The sequence below is a fragment of the Cyphomyrmex costatus genome, unplaced genomic scaffold, assembly GCF_001594065.2.
Source record: "Cyphomyrmex costatus isolate MS0001 unplaced genomic scaffold, Ccosl1.0 scaffold30, whole genome shotgun sequence".
Classification (NCBI taxonomy): Eukaryota; Metazoa; Arthropoda; class Insecta; order Hymenoptera; family Formicidae; genus Cyphomyrmex; species Cyphomyrmex costatus.
Window position 1 is genome coordinate 2,763,615 of NW_017277125.1, and position 10,659 is coordinate 2,774,273.

Consider the following 10,659-nt stretch of genomic DNA (forward strand, 5'->3'; position numbering starts at 1 on the left):
AAAAGAGAATGATTTTTGCTGCGTACAATTTATATCTGTAATAGATTTACTTCCGTTTATTCCTTTAAAAATCAATCGGGCCGACATACAAATCTTTTATTGCTCTTAAATTTTTCTTTACCTTACTATTTATAGATTATCTAATTCGCATAAGTATACTTTTATTACAATATTATTTTATTTATAATTCGCATGTACAGCCAACAAATATTGTACTAAAGTACAATATTTGTATATCTTACAATACAAAAAAGAAATCTAAAGTCTTTGACATTCATACTTATTCCAACACACAGCTGCATTTATATATTAAGAATGTTTGTATTTCATAACTGCATGAAACAAATGTTCAGTGAAACATATGCAAAGATTTACACGTATCAGCAATCAATTCACATTGAAGATTCATTGTACGATATATTATATTTTATTTGAAGTATACACATGTCCCGTAATCATTTTTTCCTTTTGGGCTTAATGACTTCAGTAGCAGCGTCATACCGCGGTGCCTGCCAATCCAATGGTTTACGACGGTACATAGGCCATGGAGGAACAGTAATTAATGCTGCCATAACAAACCCGGCACCTAGAATATAGATTGTCTGCGAGAATTGTTGAATGACGTATCCCCAAATTAAGCCGACTATCTGTAAAAAATATTTATTAGTTTAGTAAAAAAAAAAAGGATGACAAGCTTTGTAGCAACTATACCCAGTATAAGATTAAAGTCTATTGTATATACATATATTTGACGTTGACTATATAATGTTAAATGTATATAGCATATCTTTGGATAGAAGACATAAGAGTACAATCAGTTGCTTTATCATCTAATTCACTTGTTAAGCATAGAAAGCATTTGGACTGAATGAAAAACATACAGTGATACATTTTTTAATCAACATTTATCGCAGGATAGTTGCTGTGTATGATAAATATTGTGTTACAGAAAATGAAATGAATGTTGATTAGCATGGTGTCTTTGGCGATTAGAAACAGTATCATATTGCAGACTGTTCATTCTTTCTAAATGAATTTTTGAAATTATTTCAATTTTTCCAAATAGGGTGCATCCAAAAATGTTATCTGAGTGCCTCCATGTACCATTTTATTGATATTATTCACCCAATGTTAAATAAGGATAAGGTGATACATGGAGACAGCCAAATAATGTTTCTGAACAGAACCTTAATGATTGAAGTAAATGATAAAGTGACTGTTATCAATACCTTCTGTTCAAGGACATGTGATGTCATCGCTTATATAGCCTATATCAAATATATGGTTTGTTATGTAGATAATTTTAAACATTTCTAGAGAACGGTAACTTACCCCAAATAACGATATTATGACTCGCGACAATCTCTCTGCTCTAGCTTGGCCATCATAATCCTAAAACAAATAGCATGAGTAATAAGAGTGCATAAATCTGAAAGACTTAGCATAGAAATAGCATATATGGTGTACGAATTTACAAGTAATTGGTAAATATAGAAATAACAAATTTATTTAAAGATTTACAGTGTTATGTACAGTGTATTGTAAATTATTTCAATAGATATGTAAATTATTTCGGCAACCGTAGTATCAATCGCGTTAACATACGGTGCTTGGTAATCCTAACCTCGTAAATAAAAAATACACTCGCCTTGAACTTATCGCGGATTGATATTCGTTTCGATGTGGTTTTTCAAAGACTTCGTCACTTACCATATGCGTCGGAATGGTTGAAAAGAAATTTGTCATCTTCATGGTGAACAAATATACAGACGTGGTTGCAAAACACAGAAACGTCAATTATTTCGATTTGAGATCAATTCGAGGCGTGAATAGTAAACGTCTATTGTCACCGATCGCATTCAGTTGCGAGCAGCAGCGAGTGGATCCGCGACCGTGAGCGCTCACTGCTATTGATATATTCTTTTGGATCATCCAATAGCGAGCGCTCACGAATCCGCTCCGCAACAGTTGAGTGGTTGAAGTCTTCTGAACGCGACCATTGATTGCGCAGACGCGGCGCGAATTTTAAAATGGATTTTAAACAGATGATTAACAAAAAGTGCGATATACTTTTTTTACGTTACGTCCGTCACAAGAATTAATGTGTGGCGCAGAGATGTAACACATCGATACGTTGTATGGTGTAATTATGTCAAAAATTTATTTAACTCTGATATATTTTTGTAAGTATTTTATTTATCCTCAAGACTTTACTTAATGTTCGACAATAAATCTGTAGTTGGAAATTTTAAGTCTTAATCAGTCTTGACTTAAATACGTAACCATGATTTTTTGCATCTGCCAGTTGTCGGTTGTGCAGCGAGACATTTAATTTGACTAATGGAAAGGAATAAAGTCGAATTTGAATGGTCTTATAAAATCGGGCTTGCTCTAAACTAAGAAGAAGAAGAAGAAGAAAAATCGGTTGTCTTATAATTTGTCGTACAAATTGGCTGTTGGTCAACTTTATCGATAAAACTTAGGACTATCGATTCATTGTAGAATCAGCTCAAGACGGTTTCAAACATAATATGGCTTCTACAATAAGTCATACCTTAGTTTTAAGTCTTAAGCCATAAGAAATTGACCAATCATAAACTATTATTCTTTTCACATTCGACTGTGATTTGCCAAGACTTAAACCTAAAAAGTTGCGGGTTATTGTAGAAAGTCCATAAGAAACCACTATGAATATACAGGCCGTAATTAATTATTCTTCTTACATTCTCGACTGTGATTTGTCAATTTTTTATGATTTAAAGCACTACATCTTTTGTCGTAGACTCCGCATTAATATTCTTATTATCTAGTTTAGATTGTTTCTTTTGGGTAAAGATAGTAGTATATGATTTTTATCCGAAAAATATGATTTATATCCAGACAATTAACGCTGTCATAGCAATTAGCATTCTTTATATAATCTTTTAGTTTATAAATTTTTACTTAAATTCTAACTGTCTATTTTCTAATTTTCTTACTTTATTAATTTCTGAAATCATGGCTTATTTTTTATTTAAGCTTCTAATATAAATTACATTTTTGTACTGTCATTTTTTTTCTTAAAACCTGTTGTGTATTACTTTGCTCTCCTATACGAAGCGGGCGATGAATAATTACGAAAAAACCGTTTTATTTTGACGTATTTTGCTAGGAAAAAATGTGTAGCTTTGTTCATGTTATGAATTTCCTACTTAATTATTTTCATGATCCAACAAAATTATTTCCAAAATTATTTCCAAAACTATATCCATCTAAATTTTTAAACTTCAGATCGTTCTTATCTAATAAGAATTTAAAAATATTACTCCGATAAAATTTGTTATTCTGATCGCTTTTAATGCCGATATCGTAATACCAAATGCGATGTTCGCTAAATCATCGCAAATATGGTATCACTGTTCATAAATGATTGAACGATCATATTACCTATCATAGCATATATACATAGTACCGAATACATTATTTCAAATGAGTAAACTGAATTACGAAGCGGGTAAATAATCGTGATAAGGTGTATAAATATTCGCGGCGTTAGAAGCGTTTGACCGAAAGCTTTTTGGTGTCGCGTATAAGTGACTTCGTTTCGCGGATTTTAAAGTCTGCTGATGTAGTTCTCGTCGTGGTTACAAGTGTTCCATGTCGACGACACTTCACTGTGAGAACGCGCGAAATGTACTGCATCAGCAACAGTAGGGAATATGGCGAAAAAGTGGTTCTCGTTACGCTCGACCAGATTGAGCTTCCTCATTGTTTCATATACTGGACCTGTAATCGATACAGTTTTTATTACTATAGGTTTTAATTCATCTGTAATATTTCCTACTGGAAATATTAACATTTTAATAGGGAAATTTTTATAAAACCAATCTCTTCGTTTATTCATGATACAAGAATTCTAAAATTTATTTTTATTATATATTTGTAGAATGTATTAAAAAATCGATCGCTGAAGAAATGAAAATATTATATAGTAAATAATATTAGTAAATATATTATAAATAGTAATTAATCTACATTATTGATTGACACTATCATGAATTAAACTTGCGTGTAGATATTAATTAAGAAATTATATAGACAAAATTTTATACTGAAAATTAAATATACTTACCGGAACAACCTGCTATATAAACAGATACTTCTACGCCACAATATTCATGAACAATGTTTCGCACTGCAATCGCGCCTGCCAGATCAATATGTGACAATGCGGTGAAGTCCAATATAAGAATACGTAGCTATAAAAATTAAGTAACGAGACATTTACAAATAAGTTATTAAACAAATGCAATAGTCAATTATCTTAAATTAGCATATCACAGAGGAATATTTCTCTATGCAAATAGTTTCAAAAGTATAAGTTGCATATATTATTTACCTTTTTAATGTCCTGCGGTATAGTGCTGTTGTATGCAACTTGCAATCGCCTTTTTAATTCTGTTTGAGGTACTAGTTCTGCAACCTTATATACTTCCTCACGAAAGTATTGTTTATTTGCAAAATTCAAGCTACCGGAATAGTGAAAGATTTTGATGCCGGGAATCTCTACAGTCTAGAATATTTAATGAACATTTATTTTCTGATTATATATAGTTAACAGTATAATTTTATTTCATTAACGGTAATTTTGATTCTCAACTTGCCATTCTACTAAAACTTTTAGACATACTAAAACATCAAAAATTCTATATAAAAATGTAAAATTTATAAAAAATTTACTTATTTTTAAGAGAATAAATGCTTATGATCCAAGATGGTGCAAAAAAGGTCATACTATTTTATTTACTTCATTAAAACTATATTAATAAAGTATCTGTTTTTTAAATGTGTGAACAGAAATTCTGTAAAAATAATAAATTCTGTACTTTTTAGGAATTTTATTGTATTAGGTGTGACATTACGAATCGGAACTGGGTGAAATCGGAACGGTCGATGGACGATTGACCTAAAATGTTGAGCATAAAAAGAAAGTTGTATTGTTTTTCATGGAAACAGAGTTTATGACGGAGGCTCAAAGAGGTCGTGCAATTATGTTATGCATAATACATTATATTTGAAGATTTGTGTCGAAAAATATGTCAAACATAAGAAACATGACGGTTACATTGAATATTATCTATTTGAATTTTTCAAACTTCAGTAATTAATTTTATACCAGTTCTGTATCAATTTCAATTTTGTTAAAAATAAACGTGTTATATGAAAAATAAATATTATGACAATTCATGTGCCACTCTGCATTTTACAAACTTAATGCCTTTATACTTCCGCCCAATTTTGACTCGTTATGCCACATCTAACAGAATTTCCATGATGTAAGTACAGAAGTGGCTCATATAATTGAAAAACATTTCACAAGTTTGGTTTTAATGTAATAATTAAATGGTATGACATTTTGTGCGCCGTCTTATATACATCGTAATAATAGAGATTAACGAAAAGAAACAGTTTTTTTTTTTAAATTAAAAGTTCTTCGTACTCCTTTGTATCTCTTAGTATCCAAGTAGAGCTCAGTGCCTGGTGCTAGAGCGAGCTTACACGTATAAGGTCGCATTGCGAGGACAAGTAACCTTCCTATACACAGCAATATGCCGATCAATAATCCATACTCAACATCGAAAAGAATCACGATGATGAAGGTAACAATCCATATGCCGGCGTCCATCTTGTCCAATTTCCAGAATTTCATAAACTCACTGATCTTTATCAGCATCCCTTTTAACGCCACCACGATTATACTTGCTAAAACACACTGTGCATCTCACAAATATCAAACGCATTTGATCATCATCTGACGCTTGTATTATAAGATAAAAACGATAAAAAGAATAATTACTCGTGGCAAAGGTTGAAAGAATGGTCCGATCCACAGTAAAACGCTCACCAAAATTCCACATGATATCAGACTTGCTAGCTGTGTATGTCCACCTACAGTTTGCTGAATCAATGATCTGGATAACGAAGCCGTAATAGGCATACAGGAGAAAAAAGAGCCTACAAGATTTCCCAGTCCCTGAAAAAAAGTTGTATAGAATTGATATATATATTTTTATAAATATATATACATATTAAGAGTATACAAAGCAATATAAGCGTATTTATTGTATTAAAAAATATTGTATGTATAAATATTGCGATATGTCCATTCACACTGATTTACCTGCGCAATCAATTCTTGATTAGAGTCGACCTCATAGCCTTCCTTTTGCGCGAAGATCAATGCCATAGACATTGATATTGTATAAGCAACCATAGTAATCACGAAACTGTCTACTAAAACGTTGGGTATAAGTGACAATGGTGGCACAGATGGGATCGGGAATCTGAAAAATTGAATTGTAAACCTTAATATTAAAATAATTTGAAGCTTCTACTTATTTTACTTTCATAATTTAATATAGTTTTATTAAAAATGTATGATTTTCTATATACACACACATAACGGGTTAATCAAAGTTAATATAGTAAATTTATTTTAACACAGTTATATAGAAAAGTTAATTTTTTTAACAAGCTAAGTGAGTTAACGAATGCTAATTTTCATTACACATTTACCCTACTGGTATATCGCCAACTGTTACTATATTATAAGTATCCGCAAGATTCATTTGCATCGATATCAGAGTACCGACTACCACTGCAAACATTTCTATCGGAAATGGAAAGGGGCATAACTTTGAGACTCTTGGCTGAAATCCAAATTATTTCTTTTTAAAAAATGCAGACGTAATTAATTTTATAAAATTCATATGTGTCTTTTTATACAAAATGTAATATGAGGTCTGTTTCAAAAGTATCCAACTGTGTATATGTTTATTCATTTGAACGTTCTCTCTCTTTCTCTATCTTACATAGAAAACTAGATAATAGGCATTGAATATTTAGGAACAAATCACCAAGTTGTATGCAGTTATGTAACCCGTGCGAAGCTGGCCCTCCGATATTAAAAAATCGATTATTTTCTTCATGGATTCGTTTGCTCATCGTTTGCTCACGAATGCTCAGTTGGAATTTTCGTTTGCTCACCCTTAGTTCAAAAGATATACGAAAATTAAATTTTGGTCTCGAATTAAAAAATCGATTATTTTCTTCATGGATTCGTTTGCTCATCGTTTGCTCACGAATGCTCAGTTGGAATTTTCGTTTGCTCACCCTTAGTTCAAAAGATATACGAAAATTAAATTTTGGTATCGAATTAAAAAATCGATTTTTTTCTTCACAATTGCGTACCGTTGCCGACTGAACAGAATCATGTGTATTTTACAAGGTTCCCCCTGAATACTGAATGCGTTTTCCACAAAGAGAGAGAAAGAGAGAGAGGGGGCGTGGGAGGGGAGAGAGATGCCCAACGATAATGATACACGCAGAGGTCGGATACTCTCGACCTCGCATATTTATTTACAAAGCATAATTACAAACCTTAAGAACTTCGTTGTTAAAGATAAGAATTAAGATAGTGATGCAAGATAATATCACAGCCGTTATATTGATGTTGTTTATACTGTTGAAAATATCTATATAAGTCTGAAAAAGGTAAATAAAGAGCTAATGTAAATAAGAACAAAAAAAATATAATATATGTATATGAAAATTTAAATATCTAAATTACGTAACTTTGCACCATATAGCCTAAGCGATGTAATTTTTGCTGACATGAGCCCAACATTGAACATTGGTGGGTAGATTAAAAATATATAGAAAATATTTCTGAATAGTAATTGAAAATAGCTCATATTTTCAATATTTAAACATTTTAATAATAAATAATATAATATTATTAAAAGCTAATTACAAATTATATAAATTGTCAGAATTATAACGGCTTTTTAAGTTTTGAATCGTCATATTGGATACACCATTTTAAATATTTAAATTTAAACTTTAAATTCGTAATCGACGAACAAAAAAAACTTTTTGATGCAAAGTCAATGAATTTAGTTAAGTCAAAAAAATCAGTCTTATGAAGCGTTTAGAGCTTATCTATTGTACTCTCTAAAGAGAACATGGAATTTATTAATACCATTTACTTTTGCAATTGTAAATATTTGACTATTTTAGATGTTAAGACGTTATCCTACTTCTGGTTTTACGTTTTATGTTTGTGTTGACTCGCAGAAGTATGCAACAGAAGTATGCAACATAAGAATACATAACTGAAAATCGTTAAATATGCATAAGTATGTATTTTTTCTACCGTAAAAGTTCAATCGATGCACGATTAATGTCTCGAGTTTTTCCTTAAAAAATTAATGCACCAAATGAAATAACATATTTATTTGTGGTTTTTCATTTTATTATATCGTGCGTCTTCCAGCAATAATAATATAATTAATATTCGAATGTATTAAAGTTCAAAGATGTACCTAACTTGAAATTATTTAATCCGTATTTTTGTTAATCCGTCTTTGTACCATCAAAACTAGCAAGTTGTTATAGAGCGCGACGCAAATATTAACCCTGACCTTTTGCAATATCGCGTAATCTTTACATACGTTACATAACACCTTCCTGACGTTTAAATTACAATTTGATTACACGAGGATATCTACAGGAAGCGTTTACCACAGCAACCTAAATGTTTGGCGTATGCAAACGTTTTGTTTGATGACGATAGGAAAAAGAAGGATAAACAAAGAACAGTATATTGGAAAAGATGTGTCCTAGAAAGAGAGGAGTCGACTAATATTTGTAATGTTAATAAAACTTATTACTCACGAAAATAAGTTTGAATGCACCCGAGCGCCGTGGCAGATCGCTCAGTCCGAAGAGATCTCTTATTTGCGATGTAAATACGTGCATCGCCGCTGCAGTCGTGAATCCGCTCACGAGACTGTCCGCGAGGAGAGAAGAGATTATACCCAAACGCAGCACGTACATTCCTAACTAGACGACAGATTTTGAGTGATATCGCACGAGAGGTCAAGAGAGCGAAACTGTACTGCACGAATATGCACTAGTAATTATGGGGATGATAATTAAAATGGATCAACTGATGTGGAAAATAGTAAATATGTAGTTTCTTAAATTAAATTTACTTTGAGAAAACGCAACACGACGAAAAGAAATTAATCTATAAAATAAAAAGTGGATGAATATAAAACTATAGCATATTCATGCAAGATAACTGTAATTAACTAAAAACAATTTCCAAGAACACAAGCAAGTGCATAATTATGTGATTATTATGACAAGCAAAAATTTTTACATTTAAAAGTAAATAAAATTGAAATGTGATGTACTTTCTACGACGTATAAATTTTTGTTACGGATATTTTATTAAAAAGAAAATAATAAAAATTACTCAATTTATAAATAACGAGAAGAAAATTAATAGATACGTTTTATAAAAACTATTAGTATTTTGTTAGTTGCATTACTTAGACTAAAATAAAAATAACGATTTAACAAATAAAAAGTAAGAAATTCAGGAAAAAGAGAGATGTACCGAAGAGTACTGTAATGCTCATAGAAAGTATCACAACAACGATAGAGAATTGTACATATATTGCATAGTGTAGTTACCTGTATAACGGCAACAGTGAACGTAACTACGGTTGCAACTTCTACTGGCGAATATTGATGGTTTACGTCGGAAATTAAGGTGCCGTTCTCGGCTGACGTGTTATTTGTCGAAACTGCAGGACTACTACTGTATGTCGTAATGACTTTGCCAGTCATCATGCAGACAAGCGCAAACGTACCTTAACAAAAACGGCAATCCTGCTTAATTATTAGGCTTTTTAAATTAAGCGGCAACCAAATGTAATATTTGTATAAATGTTTGTGCGAAATTACGCTAATTTTAATAAATCGTTAGCTTTCTATACGGATTAGGTATGTCCTCATAATGCATTTTTATTTTTGTTTCTTTCGTACATGCATAATTTTCTTAAAAGTAAAATCTACATTTGACGTACATACCCATAGAATTATGTCGGGATGTTCCAAGAAAAAAATACACCAAAACTGGAAAAAAAGCCATGTATATACCAACAATAGGCGGAACGTTACCTAATATTGCATATGCCATACCTATAAAAAGATACAATATTGATTTAGTGTATTATCGATTTTAATATATTCCTAGAGACTCTAAAGTATCTATATTCAATTTTAATTAGGAAAATACCATCATTTTTAGTTCATTTTTATACGTCATAAATAGTAATACTTGTACAAAATCAATGTGTTATGTCATGATAACTTCAAGTCACGTTACTCTAATTATAATCTATGAATATTTATTAATCTATAAAATATCACATTCTCAAATTAGGATTTATTTTAGTAGATATACTTCGCATTTATCTTCAATTCTGATTTATTCAACTGAATAAATTCTTTTCTTTCGTTTTTCTATGTCTTTCTTTCGATTTATTTAATTTATCGCATATTATTGTTATAAAAATTTAATATAATTCACATACCTTGTGGAATATGCATAACAGCTACAGTAATTCCAGCAACAATATCTCCTAAGATATTATTTTTCCAATCATACGACGAAAGCCAGTCAATTAGAGGTATTGTTTTTTTTAAAAGTGCACCTGGTTTGATATTTTTGTATCGTTTTGACATCTCATTGGCAACTATAAAATCATGAATTTCATGCATTTGTGTATCCATAATGATACATACATATATATATATATATATATA

At 30.9% G+C, this 10,659-nt stretch overlaps 2 protein-coding genes across 4 annotated transcripts in view; both read right to left on the minus strand.

The window, feature by feature from the left end:
* Positions 1 to 315: 315 nt before the first annotated feature.
* Positions 316 to 1,899, minus strand: Spase12 (Signal peptidase complex subunit Spase12). Its single transcript, XM_018541860.1, has 3 exons — positions 1,711 to 1,899; positions 1,333 to 1,392; positions 316 to 647 (listed from the first exon to the last, which is right to left on the minus strand). The coding sequence occupies exons 1-3, from the start codon at positions 1,750 to 1,752 to the stop codon at positions 456 to 458; spliced, it is 294 nt and encodes a 97-aa protein (XP_018397362.1). The 5' UTR covers positions 1,753 to 1,899; the 3' UTR covers positions 316 to 455.
* A 1,595-nt stretch (positions 1,900 to 3,494) lies between these two features.
* Positions 3,495 to 10,659, minus strand: part of LOC108775436 (solute carrier family 26 member 6) — an 18,416-nt gene continuing 11,251 nt past the window's right edge. For all 3 annotated transcript variants that reach the window (XM_018541806.1, XM_018541808.1, XM_018541807.1), the window contains 12 exons: positions 10,428 to 10,589; positions 9,922 to 10,032; positions 9,523 to 9,701; positions 8,716 to 8,883; positions 7,420 to 7,524; positions 6,556 to 6,689; positions 6,161 to 6,323; positions 5,837 to 6,013; positions 5,480 to 5,752; positions 4,379 to 4,552; positions 4,112 to 4,238; positions 3,495 to 3,765 (listed from right to left, as the gene is read on the minus strand). In XM_018541806.1, the coding sequence (XP_018397308.1) occupies positions 3,593 to 3,765; positions 4,112 to 4,238; positions 4,379 to 4,552; positions 5,480 to 5,752; positions 5,837 to 6,013; positions 6,161 to 6,323; positions 6,556 to 6,689; positions 7,420 to 7,524; positions 8,716 to 8,883; positions 9,523 to 9,701; positions 9,922 to 10,032; positions 10,428 to 10,589 (1,946 nt within the window). In that variant the 3' untranslated portion in view covers positions 3,495 to 3,592. The remainder of the gene's footprint in view (positions 3,766 to 4,111; positions 4,239 to 4,378; positions 4,553 to 5,479; positions 5,753 to 5,836; positions 6,014 to 6,160; positions 6,324 to 6,555; positions 6,690 to 7,419; positions 7,525 to 8,715; positions 8,884 to 9,522; positions 9,702 to 9,921; positions 10,033 to 10,427; positions 10,590 to 10,659) is intronic.